The sequence below is a fragment of the Corylus avellana genome, chromosome 2 (genome assembly GCF_965113065.1).
Source record: "Corylus avellana chromosome 2, dhCorAvel1.hap1.2, whole genome shotgun sequence".
Classification (NCBI taxonomy): domain Eukaryota; kingdom Viridiplantae; phylum Streptophyta; class Magnoliopsida; order Fagales; family Betulaceae; genus Corylus; species Corylus avellana.
In genome coordinates this window covers 41808257-41825694 of record NC_142491.1, presented here as the reverse complement: position 1 = coordinate 41825694, position 17438 = coordinate 41808257, and the positions used below count along the sequence as shown (strand labels likewise).

Here is a 17438-nt window from a genome sequence, read left to right as displayed (position 1 = left end):
TATTGGATTTTGATCAATTTGTGAAAAAATTGTGTAAAGAAGTAAGAGTAAGTCTTCGTTTGGTTCGCGGAATATCTAGTCCATTAGAAAAGGATTAGCTACTACTGAGAATAGAAGAGTGTGGAATAGATTAGCTATTCCTATTCCTTTGTTTGGTTGTAACGCTCGAATAGACTAGCTAATCATATTCTTTTGTTTGGTACAATGCAATATGTTGATGAATGGAATCATATTGTGATCAAATTTCCTAAAATACCCTTAAAATACAAATACAATTTATATTATTAAGGACTTTCATTTTTTTTTTTTTTTTTAAACATAAACAACTTTACTATAATTTATTTTTCTTTTTTGTTTTTAATTATGTCAGGTATGTGGCCTTTTTTTTTTGTTGTTGTTGCAATTATGCTACAAAATTATTTATATAAAAAAAATATAGTTGGAGAAAATAGAATCAAACTCAATATTGAAATCAAAAAAATATAGTTGGAGAATGTACAGAGAATTAAAATAAATAAAAAAACAGAATTAAAAAAAAAAAAAAAAAAAAAAAAAAAAAAAAAAACTGAGAAACGGTACAGAGAAGGGAGATGGCGTAAAGAGGAAAAAAAAAATTGTTTGCACTTGCCGAAAAACTGTACCAGAAAAATTAGAGAGAAAATAGAAAGAGAGATTAAAAAAAAAAAAAAAAAAAGAACGAAATATAGAGACGGAGATATATATATATATATATATATATATATATATATATATAGAGAGAGAGAGAGTGTGAAATATAGAAGAATCAGAGAGAGAGAGAACGAAATTTAATCCCACAAGTGGAGTTTTTTGTGGCAATTTACACAATTAATTTAATCCCACAGGAAATGATTAGCTAAGCCACTCATTTTTTAGTGGCTTAGCTAACCCTGTGTGTATGAGATTAGTAGTCCCATGGGAATAGACTATTTCCAAGAATAGAGTGTTACCAAACAAAGGATTAGTTATACCTAGTGTTAGCTAGTCCAATCCAAGGGTCTATTCTGCAAACCAAACGGGGCCTAAGGGTAGCATTATTCTAAAAGGAAATATCTAGTGTTAAAGCCATTGGAAAAAGAGATTTGGGAGTGGGAGGGTTTCTATTATCATTCGATCTAAAACAAATACCAACACATACAGGACTGCTAGCGGACTACAGGGCTTGAACAAAAGCTAGAGATTCCAACGGCTCTCATTCTTTCATATAATTGTATTTGCATCAGACAAACAAATGAACTGAATAAGTATGATGAATCCTATGCGAAGGAATATTTCCTTCTCAAGCTGAGAAGCTTTCCTTGATAAATTTGTAATTTGCGGCTAGAATCATTTTTTCCTTTCCTCTTTTTCCAAGGCAAAACAAGAACGAACAGGGAAACAAGTTACCTACACCAATGGGTCCTCGGCCACAAAATCGGTTCCGTTGATTTCTCTTTGCAGTTGAGAATCTTCATGGCGTATAAATTGAACAATTTTAGACCTCACTTCTGGTGGAATACGGACAGGATGGTAGTTTTTGTCAAGCCAAACTACTGTGCCCTTTGCTTCTAAAATAGGCTGCATGAAATGTTATCAAAGTTACTGAACATCTATCCTTCAGATGGTTAACAAAATTGGTGCCTAGATAACAAACCTCTTGATTTGGCAGTTTGGAGATGAAATGATCAAAGTATAACCGGGCAGCCGAGGAGCCAGAGATCCTCACCTTTACTACAAATCTATCTCCACTCTAGATGGACATGAAACACCATAAGAACAGATATGATTAATATTGAGATGATCAAGAGCTTATAATGTACCAAGACGAATCCTATCAATCACGAAAATGCAACAGCTTTACACTGCTTACTAAAAGGAATAAAAGCATGTTTAAATTGTAAAAACAGTGCTTCATGAATACCAAGCTAATTCTAAGCTATTTGAAGCCATTCTTCTTTGCAAAAATGTCCTAAGCTAATATATCACTTGCTTGAGATCAACAGCTGTATTACACTATAACATTTACTTTGGAATAGACAAAGACGTAATGAAGAAGTATGTGTAACAGGATTCTATTAACTGACTCACGAATTTAATGAATAATGATAAAATAAATAGATAGTGTGCTGTAAAGATCAAAGGCATACTCTTAGAGGTGCAAGGAATTTGAGGGACAATTCTGACAGTGCTAATGCATCACCACTGCGCACAACTGCATCAATGCTGACGCCAATCCTTTCCATAAGTTCAAAACGAGCTGATTTCAGGAAAATTCATCAATTGTTAGCGAGTGTAAAGAGGGCAGGCTCTTGAAAATGCTAGGGAAAGTAGAAGAGCCAGTGATGGCACAACCATTGCATGGATAGAGAAGAAACATCCTCTTTTAAAGCCCAAAACTAAGGCACAACCAAGCGTCCAAGAACAAGTGTCCATGGTAGTAAATGAGGTCAATAACATTTTATTTTATTTTTGGTTTTTCTAGAGTCAAATGATATTTCATGATTCTATAATTGCTGGTTGTGGCCCTGTGGGCTATATTTGAGGGCCTGGGTTTATTTTGTTAATAAATAAGTCTTCTTTAGCATATGGGTTCTTATGTGTAAGTTTTGGCAAATTCCAACTAGGAATTTGTTTATTAGTCAAAGAGTTCCAAGCTTATTAGTGAAATTAATATCCAGAATCTATACAAGTGTCTCACTATACTCAAATAATTCAGAGTTTAATAATAAAATTGAGTGTTCTGGTCTATGGAAGGCTTGTATGCCTAGAGGCTAGAGTGCATTCTTTTCTTCTTCTCTTTCTATTGGTCACTGTTCATGTTGCAAATCACGGTTCTCTTCACAGCTTGAAGATTCTTCCTCTTGCAATCCTTTGATCTTAAAATCCTCCACCCTTTTCCTGGATGTTTTGAACCCTTTAACCTTGTCTTTTGCACAACTAATTCTTTAAACGAACCCTAAAGGCATAGTTCCATAATCCCTACTTCCTAGCCTTAAATTCCCAACTTTCATCCCTAAAGCCCACCACAAAATACATAAAACAATTTCTCAAAATCTGTCCTACATCATCCAATTCATTCCCAGACACTGGGAACTGGGAAGAACCCCTTCAAGCCAACTTCTAACTATCAGTCCTTAAGAATGCCCATCCAGATTTGAGAAACACACACACACACACACACACACACTTCAGATCTATTTAATCGAGCCAAATATGAATTTCAAAACAAAAAATGCAAATTACTCAAGATCTGTGCTTGTATTCTTTCTTCCTTCAAGTAAATGTACAACATATACAAGCGAATCTTTCATCAAATATATCTTCCGTCAATGATATTATTCAATTGTTACAATGGAAAAACAAGTACAACAATTTGGGAGTAATTTGTTGTCTATGTTACAAGCAATTTATTATTTTGCTATTGGTTTTAACTATATTTTTCAGTTATTCCAAATGTTTTACCGTTTGACATTAAAATATTTTCATGAGATTTTATTATCTTTACGGTTATTGACCAAACAGATTTTATCATCTATCTTCATGGTCTATGACCGTTTGGTCCATAAAACTTTTATAACCATTGATTCCTTTTTACCGTTGGTTAATTTATTTCATCACATTAAAGACCATTTGTCCTTAACGCATGGTCAAGTAGTGTTGACCATCTATCTTTAATACATGAATACATGTAATGAGCTTTAAAAGAAAATAGCCCACACATTTGTATAAATAAGGATTTAGCTTTGAAAAAAGATGATTACTTCTTTTCTTTCATATATGGTACCAAATGTTGACAAGCACTTGTTTTTCAAGGCATAAAGTCATATGCTATATGAGTAGCTTTTCTATTTCAATTATTTTGCTGTCTCTCATCGACTTTGACAAATGGGTTGTTCTATTACTCTTCGTTATTGGAAGTGCGTCCTTAACGAAGGTAGACGCTATAGTCTAATCCTGGGAGGTTGCGTGTCAAATGATCCGATCGTACCGAGTTATACACTCCAGAAGGCATGAATCAAACCTTTAAAGATAACGCACTTGCGTGATTCTATAGCATATTGTGAGATCGTTCTATACTCTACTTTTCATCTCTTTTATTTTATTTATTTTATTGTTAATCTCATATTGTAATTATTTCGTATCAATGAGAATTTGTACACCATCCAAATTATTTCCAACATAATTTACTATCAGTATTATGCATTCATATGAACTTTCAGATCTAGCATTCTCATCAGTTTCTTAGAATCACACAAGGACTATGATAGCCTCAAGATTCCTAATTAATTTCACTCTTTTACGGAATTCCCATTACATTATCCGCACAAACTGCCCTCATACACCATGCTCATGGAACATAAAAATCAATGGCATAAAACTACTGTCCCCCCCTTATCAGTTACAAGAAATTTCAGGTGGCTAAGTTTGAAATTAAATCATGAAGCCAAAATTGCTCACGTTTTTGACAGGAATTGATACACAAATAGTCTCACCTTGTTGGCAGTAACTTGCATAGACAGCATTGTTGACTACTCCATACTGATCCAGCTCGTAATCACGAACTTTGAACTCAACATAAAGGAACCCACTCATTCTGCAAATCAAGGGGGATAGATTTAACCCAAAAAAGGTCCTAATTGATTTCTTTTAGAAATGCTACGAGAAAGCTCCAGTTAAACCCAAAAAACAAAGAGAGAGAGAGAGAGACTGAGCTGCAAGTACCCTTTGCCACCTTTGAGGTCCAAAACTGCGAGTGCCCTGCAGCTTCTAGCGGCTGGGAGTGATCGGACGCGCGGCAGCGAGAGCGGCCCGGTCAAGGGAAAAGCTGCGAGTGGGCGGCGGAGTTGGAGCCACTTAGACTTGACACGCGAGGCGAGAACCGCCGCGTGCATTGGGTGGGCCGGCGAAAGCGCGTGCAATTGCGACATGCCCTGTGGGCTGAAGAGGTGGAGAATTGGGGAAGGTGGTGCCAATTAGTGGGCGTTACAATTCATGCAACTGTTTTAACGGCTCTGCACCCACTACTAGCTACTCACTGCCTTCCTGCTGTATGTTCAAATTACTGCTTTGTTTTCGGCCCAAGGACATTGTTTATATTTTATGGGCCAAAATTTTTCTAAATTAATTTGGAAAAATTAGAAAAAGAAAAAGAAAAATCTCCACTTATTCCTTCCAATTGGAATGATTTTTGTAATGCCCGTCTTTAAATTATCAAAACTAGCACATAATCTGCACATATTATAATATAATTTCAAAAACTTAAACGCATCACATCTTATTTTTCATTATAAATTAGAATAGGTGTGTGCAAAAATTTATCACGCCTCTTTTAATGAAAGTACATACTAAATGTTATACACCAGTACAATGCTGAACATGTACTTTTTCTTTTTTGAAGTGTACCAAACATGTACTTAATGAAAAGTATAAAAGGAAAAAAAATAGCAAGAATAAAACTTGAATTCCGATTATCAAAGTATTAATAGAAAATTAGTAGAAAACTCTGATATTATTGATGTGATACTTATTATATTTCAATACAAATAAAATCCATAAAATTATAATCATTTCAGAAAAATACAGAGTAAAATAAACAAAATCTTATCTCTTCTTTTTAATACAAAATAAAACACATATTTCACTCAATATTTAATTCAATCAAATAAATCTCTTCAACACTTTCAAAAAAATGCTAGAAAATCCAAGTAAATCACAAAAATGAAAAAAAAAAAAATCCAATAAAATATTCAAATGAATTAAAACATAAAATCGTATTGATGTAATACCTATTATATTTCAATACAAAGAAACTTTCTAGAGAAACAAATATAAAAATAATCAATTTACTATTGTGAAAAATTTATACATAGATACACAAAGATAAATCAAAGCAACAAAATTTTCAATTAAATAGAAACCCAAGACGGAATCAAATACAGTGCAAAAATAAACAAAATCTTTTTATTTTATAAGTACCTAATAAAACAAAATATTGCACTCAGCATTTAACGTGATAAATCATCTCAGGTTCAATGTTTAATTATCTGTTTTTTTTTTCACAAAAATCAAATAAACACACTATAATCTTCCATTAGCCCACTAAAAATCCAAACAATTTATTATCTTAATTCATAAGTTGCGATTTTTATCAAAGAACAAACTAAAAAAAATAAACAACCTACAAATACAGTTAATACTCAATTACAATTGTTTAGAGAGGATTGTGTTATTCGTATTAAGGGTTCATTTGAGATTGCAGTTTTAATAAGTACGATTTAAAAATTGATTTTTTTTAAAAAATTGCGTTTTTGAAAGGTTAAGAATAAGAAGTACTTCGGGATTGAATTTTTAGGTTATTATTGTTGAAGAGTGGAGAGAGGGGAAAAAAAAAAAACAAAGTTAATTCTTGACGTTTTAGTTTTTCTCAAATAAAAAACATACACAGAAGATTGAGAAAAAGAATTACTTCAAGTTGATTTTTTAGGTTGTTATATTTGAAGAGTTGATAAAGAGACGTGGGAAGAGAGAGAGAGGGAAAAAAAAAAATCCGAAATAATTGGGAGATTTTTATTTTGTTCCATTATTAATCAAACAGTTTTTCAATGGCTTATTATTTAGAAAAAAAAAATTCTTATTTTATAAATGATCTATTATTACATGCACAAAGTATATGTAAAAAAAAAAAAAAAAAAAATCGTCTTCTCCAACCTTTTCTAAATTTGAATTAAAAATATTAAAGTAACTAAAAGTATTAATACATAATAATTTGATTTGTATTATTTGTTTCCTTATTTGATTTGGACATTAATAATACTTAATATTGTGCATTAAATGTTTGAATTTAATGAAATTACATATAAGGAAAATTATTGAAATATAATTAAATGTCTTAATTAAGCTAATTTAATGACCGGTTCACTATTTAAAAACCGGTTCACTCTTAAAAAATCGATTAAAAAAGTATGCCTTAAAAAACCAGTTTATCCTTTTAAAAAAAAAGGATTTACGCCACATGTCGTAATATTAAAGAATTTTTTAGAGTGATTCAGCTTTTATATATATATGATTTGTAATGTGAGTGTTCAATATTTCAGCTCCTTTGTTCAATGTTTATATGATTCGGCTTTTTGAAATTTCTCCAAATTAACCATGAAGCTTACGATGAATGAAAATAGTGATATTCCAAAGAAAACGTAGTAACACTATTGTTAGTAACTGTAAATGATAAATACTCCCATAAGATAATTTCCTGTCTTATCCCAACAAACTCAAGATAACAAGCTGTATTTTAGATTATGATAAATTACATATTTGAAACTCTATAGATAGATTACATTATCTCTTGTCTTAAAGAGATTATCTCTTATCTCAAATAAAGTTTATATATTTGAATTGTAATGCTCCAGATTATAAATATCATTAGCCTATGCTAGATTAAAGCAAGGTGAAAAAAATTCAAATTCTTTGACTTTACATGGTATCAGAACAACGTCTTTTCTTCCTACGTATTTTTTTTTCCCTTCATGTCAATACCTCCTACCCTTCATCAATGGCAATCGTGCATTTTGCCTCCCGAAACCCACCTCACCGCGGTGGCCGTGGCAACCGTGGAGGCCACTTCAACAACTCCAGTTGTGGATCCTCCCTCCACCGTGCATACTACCGTGGCTCCTTTCCAAATGGTCGTGGCTCCTACAACCGTGGATCCTCATCCACACGTCTTCTTTGCCAGATTTGTAATCGTCTGGGTCATGTTGCAATTGATTGCTACCAATGCTATAAAGAACATATCACCACCCGAGAGCCTCATCCCCTCATGTAAGCCAACTTCTCCACCCCATCAGGCGGTTTAGACGAAAATTGGTACCCTGATTCTGGCGCCACCCATCACCTCACATCCGATGATTTCGGTGCCACCCATCACCTCGCATTCGATTTCAATAATCTCAACCACCTATCCATCAACTACACCGGATCTGACCTAGTCCGTATGAGTAATGGTACGGGTTTAACCATTCAAAATACGAGTGACACCCTTCTATCCTCTCCTAATGCATATTTTCTATTGCAAAATGTTTTACATGTTCCATCCATCACAAAAAAATTACTATTTGTTCATAAATTCACTATTGAAACCAATACTTTCATTGAGTTTCATCCTTCGTATTTGTTTATAAAGGAACAGGGGTCGGGGAAAATTCTTCTTCAAGGCCTAAATGATTGTGAGCTATATAAGCTCTCAGTCAAGGTCTCTCTTAGTCGTCCACCTCCATATGTCTCTCAGTCTGCAATTCAGTCTCATTTATCCTCTGTGTCGCCCAAAACTGCATTTGTTCATGTTGGGGAACGCACATCTTCTCAAAATTGGCATGCACGGCTTGGGCATCTAGCTTTTCGCATTTGTTTAAATGTTTTGTCTAGATTTAATTTACTAGTTTCTTCAAATAATCAGCCTTTGACATGCTTTGCTTGTCACATGTCAAAAAGCAAACAACTTCCTTTTTCTTTGTCCTCAACACGTATTAATTATCCTCTTGAATTGATATACACTAATGTTTGGGGACTGGCTCCTATGTTTTCCATAAATGGCAATAAATTTTTTGTTTCATTTTTAGATGCCTATAGTTATTATACGTGGTTATTTCCAACATCTTACAAAAGTGATGTTTGCCCTATTTTTCTGAAATTCTAAAAATATGTTGAACAATATTTTAACTCAAAAATTAAAAAAAAAAAAAAAACATTCAATCTGATTGGAGAGGCTAATATCGCTCCCTCAACAAAATTCTCACAAATTTGGGTATTTCTCATCGTCTCTCTTGTCCACACACACACCAACAAAATGGAGCTGTGGAGCGCAAACACCGTCACATAATCGAAACTGGATTAGCTCTACTCTCTCATGCTCATGTTCCATTTGAATATTGGGAACAAGCTTTTCAAACTGCATGTTATCTCATAAATCGCATGCCCACACCTCTTTTGAAAAATTCATCTCCTTATGAAATTTTATTCAAAGATTCTCCGGATTACACACTTTTACATATTTTTGGGTGTGCTTGTTGGCCAAATCTTCGTCTATATAATTTTCATAAACTGCAACCTCGATTTGTGCAGTGTATTTTTTTGGGTTATAGTATACGTCATAAGGGTTATCCGTGTCTCAATCTCAAAACTGGTCGTCTTTACATATCCAAAGACGTTTTCGAAGAAAACATATTTCCCCTCCAAACTCCTTTATCCATTGAAACACAAAATCCTCCAGATAATACCCATCTCTACCCAACAAATCCTATTATTATCCAACAACCTCTATTTCCTACGTCTGACACCTACCCTCATGCAATACTCCTCCAATCTAGAATCCCAACCATATACAGCAATACCCCTGCAGTTAGAATCCCACACGTACAAGGTAATAATCCTCCAGCTAGAGTCCCATTCCCACCTACACATGACAATAATCCCTCAACTAGAGTCCAAACCGTGTGCCCATCCATTCCTCTCTCCACCCAACCCGTGACTTATCCTTCTGCACAGCCCACGCCACAAACTACACCAACTCATATGCCCAATATTCTCTCCTCAATAAATCCCACGCCTCACGTGCCGTTGTCCCCTGCTCAACAACCCCTCCATCACATATCTTCATCATCTTCTCCAATTGCCGAAACTAACCTAGATATCCCTATACCAGTCGTACCAGTAAATAACCATCCTATGCTCACACGAGCAAAAAATAATATTACCAAACCAAAGCCCTTCTCTGATGATTCCACAAAATACTCATCCCCACATGCTCTCATAGCTGACAGTGCTCTCAATATTACAAAACCCACATGCTATACACAAGCCTCCATGGATCCTCACCGGAGAACGGCTATGAATTATGAGTTTGATGCACTCTTACAAAATAATACTTGGTATTTAGTTTATGTCTCTACAGCCAAGAATTTAGTTAGATGCAAATGGGTATTTTGTATAAAAAGGAAGGCGGATGGTTCAGTTGATCACTACAAGGCACGATTAGTGGCAAAAGGATTTCACCAACAAGCTGGAATCGACTACTCAGATACCTACAGCCCGGTAATTAAACCAACAACAGTACGTTTGGTATTATCTATTGCAATTTCATCTGGTTGGTCACTTAGGCAAATTGATATTCAAAATGCTTTTCTACATGGTAATTTATCTGAGAAATTTTACATGTCACAAGACTCAAGATAACAAGCTGTATTTTAGATTAGGATAAATTACATATTTGAAACTCTATAGATAGATTACATTATCTATTATCTTAAAGAGATTATCTCTTATCTCAAAGAAAGTTTATATATTTGAATTGTAACACTCTAGATTATAAATCTCATTAGCCTATGCTAAATTAAAACAAGGTAAAAAAAATATTCAAATTCTCTAACTTTTAGGTAACCACGTGATGAAACGAATTTTGAAAAAGAATTGTAAGGGATACTTATTACAAGGGAAAAATATAAAAAAGCCCCACAAACTACCAGCCGTTTTCGATTTAGCCCCCTAATGTTCCAAAAGTGATAAAGTAGCCCCCCAAACTACCAAATTATTGCATTTTGGCCACTCCGTTAGTCAAAACCGTCAGTTTGGACGGAAACTGCAAAACGACGTCGTTTGTTACGGGTAAGTTACTACAATGCCCTTTTGAGAAAAATATAAAAAAGCCCCCCAAACTACCAGCCGTTTTCATTTTAGCCCCCTAATGTTCAGAAAGTGATAAAGTATCCCCCTAACTACCAAACAGTTGCAATTTGGCTACTCCGTTAGTCATTATTGTCAAATATGATGAAAAATTCAAAACTACGTCGTTTTGACAATGGTAAGTTACTAAAATGCCCTTTTAGAAAAAAAAAATCATATTAAAACAAGCACGCTAAATGGCGCCGTTTTGCTTGAAATTAGGGTTTCCTTACACTTACCAAAACGGCGCCGTTTTGATAAGTGTTAGGAATAAAAAGAAAAAACCTTAGACACCACGCAGAAAAAACCCCCAACCCCAGTTTATCTCTCTCCCCCAAACCGCCGACCACCACATCGTTCTATCTCCGGCAACCTTCTCCCTCAAGTGAAAATAACGCAACGCCCCTCTCTCTCTTTCTCTCAAAACGACTGCCCCTGCCACCACCATCCATCACCGCCGGCCACACCATCCACTAGCTACGAAGCGCCACCGAAAAATTCTTACCCATTGTAGAAATCAAACAAAAAATCACGTTCGTAGATAAACAACACCGATCCGACAGCTATACCATGAAATACAATAAAAAGATTGAGTTATGGGTAAGATTTACAGGCTGTCGGAGATAGACGACGTGGTGGCCGGTGGTTTTGGGGAGAAAGATAAACTGGGGTTGGGGGTTTTTTCGTGGGTCACCTGCGTGGGGTCTAGGGTTTTTTCTTTTAATTCCTAACACTTACCAAAGTGGCATCATTTTGGTAAGTGTAAGGAAACCCTAATTTCAAGCAAAACGACGCCGTTTTGCTTGCTTGTTTTAATATGATATTTTTTTTCCAAAAATGGCATTTTGGTAACTTACCATTGCCAAAACGATGTAGTTTTAAATTTTTCATCATATTTGACGGTAATGAATAACGGAGTGGCCAAATTGCAATTGTTTGATAGTTTGGGGGCTACTTTATCACTTTCTGAATATTAGGGGGCTAAAATGAAAACGGCTGGTAGTTTGGGGGGCTTTTTTATATTTTTCCCAAAAGGGCATTGTAGTAACTTACCTGTAACAAACGACGTCGTTTTGCAGTTTCCGTCCAAACTGACGGTTTTGACTAACGGAGTGGCAAAAATGCAATAGTTTGGTAGTTTAGGGGGCTACTTTATCACTTTTGGAACATTAGGGGGCTAAATCGAAAACGGCTGGTAGTTTGGGGGGCTTTTTTATATTTTTCCCTTATTACAATGAAGGAGTGAAGATGCGACATCAATAAAGGAACTCAGTTCGGAATTGGAACCATTATTGCTATCGAAATTTTTTAATATTTTTCCAAACCAAAATGGCTCTCGCCTCAAAGAATACAAGTTCACTGAATTCCTCTCTTGCTAGAAAGTGCACCAACCAATGTGTGATTGTACCATTACCCAAATTTTCAGAAAAACAGAGATTAAAAAGGATCGTGCAAGAAATGCGAGACGCCCGCATCATAAAATCCCATTGTCAACCGACTCAACCCCTATTCTTCACCTAGGTTACTTGTACGCAAAATGACGGAACTTGGCAAATGTGCGTGGACTATCAAGTTTTGAACGACAAGTATCTGAATTTAGTTATAAATCAGCTACTTGATGAATTGGGAGGAGCACAGTAGTTCCTAAGTTAGATCTTCGTTCAAGTTACTATCAAATTCGAGTCCATAGGGAGGATTTGCGAAAGATAGCATTCTAGACTCATGATAGCCACAATAAAAGTAGGTAACCAAATTGCTAAGGTACGACCATAAAATTGTCAACATTAAAGCGGTTGAGAACTTGGTGATCGAGGCAATTCGTGCATCCCAGAGCGTGAAAAAATCCATGTTACTTCAAAACTAACATGGCCCATTTGTGAGCTCATCAAAGAAGAGCTACAGAATGTGACTTTGAACTCTAGTAGATTGTTTGAATTCTGGACCACAACCCCTCCTCAGTCCTGCATCACTCATGGGCTCTTGAAGGAATTACATGCAACTCCTAGTATAAGTCATTCGAATTATAATGCTTTAATTTTTTATAATATCTCCTTTTTACTGTCTAAAATAACAAAAATATACTTCATAAGATTAAAAAAAAAAATTATCTTTTTATTTCCTAACATATTAAGAAATTATGTAAATGCAAAAACTTATGCCATTGAATTTTAGTTAATATATAATACATATTAATATTAATCACTCGTTCTTGAATCTTGATTATTGTCAGGTTTACTGGGTGGGTTGATGTGGAACTCTTATCACTTTAACCCATCACATCCAATCCCTCATAAATATCCAAACAGTACCAATTATATGAACATGTACTATAAAATTAAATTCCTGAATGACCAAACGCTCGATGATGTGACAAGATTTATGATGGTTCTATATTCAAACACGTCATTGAAGGGATGACCTATGATTTAACTGTATTATCATGCATTCAAGGAGGCAAAGGGTAATTCAATAAAAATAATAATAATAAAATAATAAATTATTAAAAAAAAAAAAAAAGAAGGCAAAGGATAATTGGTAACTATCTCTATCTTTGTTAATTTTTTTTTAACAAAAAGGCAAAGGGTAATTGGTAACTCTCCATCTCTGATAAAAAAATTTTCTCTTTAAAGTAATGTTAATTTTTGTCAAACTTTTATTTTATTATATTAATGTGACAGTAATCATCAATTTTTGAAATTTTTTTTTAAGAAGGGTCGATGTGCCACTGCTACATTAGCCGAAATGATATGCCAGTGTCACATCAATCAAAAGAGATGAAAGTGAGATACAAGTGTAGCGGGTTAAATTATTTATTTATTTATTTTTAATCACATGTTGGGATCTTACTTTTAAGCCTCATGCCTCAAGTGCAAATGCAATGTTCCTGTGGGCACATTTTAGTTGTTTCAGAAACCAAATTAAACTACCTTTTGAGGAACATGATGCAAAACCATGACATCCAACATCATTGCTCGAGTGGAAAAAGACAGATTTATGACTCGGAAACAACACTTAGGAGCTACTAATTAAACGTTTCACCTTACACCTTGGTTAGCTCAATATGCCAGCTGATAATAATTAAGAAAATTTTGTCTTATGACTTGGAAACAAGGATTTCAATTAGGTATGGTAATAAAATGGGCATATTGTGGCACAGAGATGATGCTGTAAAATGGGCATATTGTGTTTCATGCTGTCCAGTTTGGGTTGGATGGAGGGTGTGGGGTCTTTTACTTTTGTATTTTGTTCCATCACCTTGAGGTTCTGTCAAAGAATAAAATGCTGCCTTGCAAGGAATTTTTGGTTAATTGTCAGTCCACCAATACTTTCATGAGGACCTACCATGGTAGATAGTACTGCCTGGCCTCCATACTTTGGGGTCATTTTTTATTTATTTATTTATTTTCTGAAATTTTTCCATCATCACCAAATTGGGAAAAGGGAATGTGAGAGAGAGAGAGAGCATACGATCGACATATGAAAATGGCATATATTGCCCTCATGCCTAGCTATGAGGATATGCAATGATGGTGTACTTTGTGGAATCAAACGTAAAATCAAATTAGAAATGAGGAAAGGGAAGAATAAGAATCTAATCTAAACTTCAAATACATTACATTGCAAAACTGATCGTATAAATTATAATTAAGCATAAATAGCGAATTACGATACACTGTTAAATCAGCACTTATTTCAACAAATTTAAGTCGATAAAAACGGAGAATTAAATAATTTAATTTTTCAAATTATAGACAATCTTTGTTTTTTTATGCACATAAGTCAGTCAGTATTTGTGTCTTTTATGTGGAATCGATCATGTGAGGAGAACAAGTGCCGTGACCATGAAGAGTCAAGATTCTCCAAGCTTAGAATCAAACTACCGATTGATTACGCAAGTCACAGCTTAATTACCAGACACCCCTATCTAATTATCTATATATGCACAGTACTTAACTGGTTTCAAGCGGTTGAGTACGCTCTAGAACGTGAATTCGAATCCCGGCCCGAAGCGAATATTTTCAACATAAACCACCTTAAAGCATTACCAATGAGCTCTCTAAATTTTAGCTAAAAAAAAATCTAGTTTTGTTATTTTATCTAACTACTTTTTACAAACACTAAATATCGAGCTCTCTAAATATTTTTCTACTTTAATTAAATATTATTTTTTATTGATTGTTAGTTGATTGAAACTAACCACCAAAGAGATTCTGACAATAGATAATGCGGAGAAATGATGGAGAGCTTGATAAATGGGTGCTTTTTAGAATCTTCTCTAAATTTTGGGTAATTGTACATTTTAAAGAGCTCATTGGTGATGCTCTTAGGTTATTCTAGTGAAACTGGGTCAGGCCATGACACAACTGGGCTTGAAGGAGTGTCTACCGTTTTTCATCGTTGAAGTCCCTGATCTTGTTATTAATTTTAAGTGGACATGTAGGACTACTATGGTCACGCGAAGAAAAAGTAGTTACAGTTACTCGTCATGTTGATATGCATAATTTGTGTGGTGAGTTTGTAAAATTTATTGCATACGTGTATATCAAACAAAATAACTATGCATCGTCATCATGCTTGCTTCCACAAGGACGGAACCAAAAATTATTATGGGCAAGACCAATACCTTACATTATTTATTTAATTTATTTCTTTATTTTTAAGATATTGAAAGGGAGGCCATGGCCTATACCAGTCCCCTCCCTCCTTCCGCCTCGTCCATCTCTCTCTTTCCAAATAATACATGTTAGTTCATAGCCTCATTCATAGGCAGTTTTCTGCCACATAAGCACGCGTGCACTTTAAATTATTGTCATGTTCATGTCAATTTGTAGTCGCAATTATTGAGGGAAGTAATATTGTATATAGTGAATAAAAATAAAATTGCATGGACATTTTATGTAAAACAAAGTCATATGATGATGAGCAATTAACCTTAGGTTTAATTAGCATAACAAAAAGAAAAGGGTTTGGAGTGATAAAGGCATCTGTCCAGTGATACAGCTATTTACTCGAAATGGAATATTACTCTATCCTTGTGAGAATCAAGTCTCCACACCAGTACAAATCCCACCTTGCACCTTCAATTATTGATTCTCATACAAATCCATTCCTATCTTCAAGCCTCTCTGATCCCCACTACTATCCCCCACATTCAATGTTCCCTTCCTAGTACTCTCTTTTGTGCATGTGAGAGCGATAGAGTCTGAAAAAAATAAAAGCAGTGCATGTCTACCTCAAGTGTTTATTTTCGTATAACTTTTATGATGATTTTTACTGTCATGTCATAGAGTGAATACTTAGAGCATTTTTTGGTTTGTGTTCGAGAAATAGAGTTTTAAAGGCAAAAAGTGTTTTTCTTGACAAAATATTTATTTTTAAGGTTTTGTTAAAATGCATTTTGACTATTTTTGAGTTTTTTGAATCTTTAAAAGTACTTTTAATTTTTTTTATTTTACCAAACGAGTATTTTTTCTTCAAACGAATTTTTGAGTGTTAAACTCACTTTTTATCCCCTCTAACGCACACCCAAACAAACCTTTAAGAGTATGTCTAACACTCATCTACTTCCTTATCTATTAAATATATTGAATAAAGAGAGAAATGAGAGGGAAGAGAGCGGATGCGTAAAGAGAATTTACAAACTACATCTTTACTATTGAGTATTGTATTGAAATATCATACATAACTCGTAATTTATAGAAAGAATAAGTAGTGGGCTTGTACTAAACCCTAAAATACATAAAGAAATCAATCAACTTAGAAAAATAATATTAAATATTCAAACATCATTGATAAACAGTAAAAGTAGTAATTTTTAGTGGCAAATAAACAATTCTCGAATAGAATTTGTTTATTTCTCTGTATTCAATAAACAATTATAGATAGACTGCAAGTGACGCAACATGAAGGTGAACAGTAACACAGTCAAATTTAGCTGCACTCTGTTTGACTATTAATAATTAATCTATTTCAGTTTGATGGAATCTGCACGTGATCCTTTGGGAGTGCTTTGTCTCTAGCTTCGATGGGGTTGGAGAAACAAACAGGGCATAAGGAAAAACAATGTTTGGTGTGGTTGGAGCAAAGCATATAATATATCTTCACTACACAAATAAAATTCGCAACATGCTTCAATGCCGCCCTACTCAACACACACTACATATATTTCCACGTTTACTTTGTTAAGTTTTATCATGCAATATTTTTTGCCCAGTCAATCACGCTTCTTTGTTTACCAATATCTAGAAGCACAAGCCAATGGAATGAATCATTCCCCGAAGGAAACACGGGGCTTTTTCAAGCCCAATTCTTATCTCTCCTCCTCTTATGAGTTTAATTTCTCACTTGAATCATTGATATTGAGCTGTTCAAACAAAAATTAAAATTTACTTCTATTGATTTACGTCAAACTCTCTAAATATTTATCTACTTTAACTAAATATTATTTTTTATTAGTGAAACTGACTGTCAAGTTATCAAATTTGTCTCTTTAAGAAATTAAATATCATTATTTTTTTGCTTTCTTTACATTTTTCCTTTCACTTTTGGAAAGAGAAGCAGGAAATGTCATTAAAAAGTTAAATAACTTTCACCTTTTGCTATGTACATTCAGAGAGAGTATTAAATCTAACATTGAGTGGAGAGTTTGTTGAGTGGCATTTTCAATCTAAATGCTCTAATTAATTAGGGGAAAATTGACTTTATCCTTTGAAGTTGACTTCTTTTTC

General features: G+C 34.2%; 1 protein-coding gene across 1 annotated transcript; it reads right to left on the bottom strand.

Annotated features, from left to right (window-relative positions):
• Positions 1–789: 789 nt before the first annotated feature.
• On the bottom strand, positions 790–5041 carry LOC132187521 (acyl-acyl carrier protein thioesterase TE3, chloroplastic). The gene is made up of 5 exons (XM_059601864.2): positions 4720–5041; positions 4491–4591; positions 2145–2254; positions 1652–1747; positions 790–1575 (listed from the first exon to the last, which is right to left on the bottom strand). Exons 1-5 carry the CDS (start codon positions 4923–4925, stop codon positions 1405–1407), a joined length of 684 nt encoding a protein of 227 aa, XP_059457847.1. The 5' UTR covers positions 4926–5041; the 3' UTR covers positions 790–1404.
• Positions 5042–17438: the final 12397 nt, after the last annotated feature.

Coding starts and splice junctions, on each gene's coding strand:
- LOC132187521 (XM_059601864.2), bottom strand. CDS start 4,925: ATGTCGCAATTGCACGCGCTTTCGCCGGCCCACCCAATGCACGCGGCG. Junction 4,592..4,719: donor GACCTCAAAGGTGGCAAAGG/GTACTTGCAGCT, acceptor CTTGATTTGCAG/AATGAGTGGGTTCCTTTATG. Junction 1,576..1,651: donor CCAAACTGCCAAATCAAGAG/GTTTGTTATCTA, acceptor CATTTCATGCAG/CCTATTTTAGAAGCAAAGGG.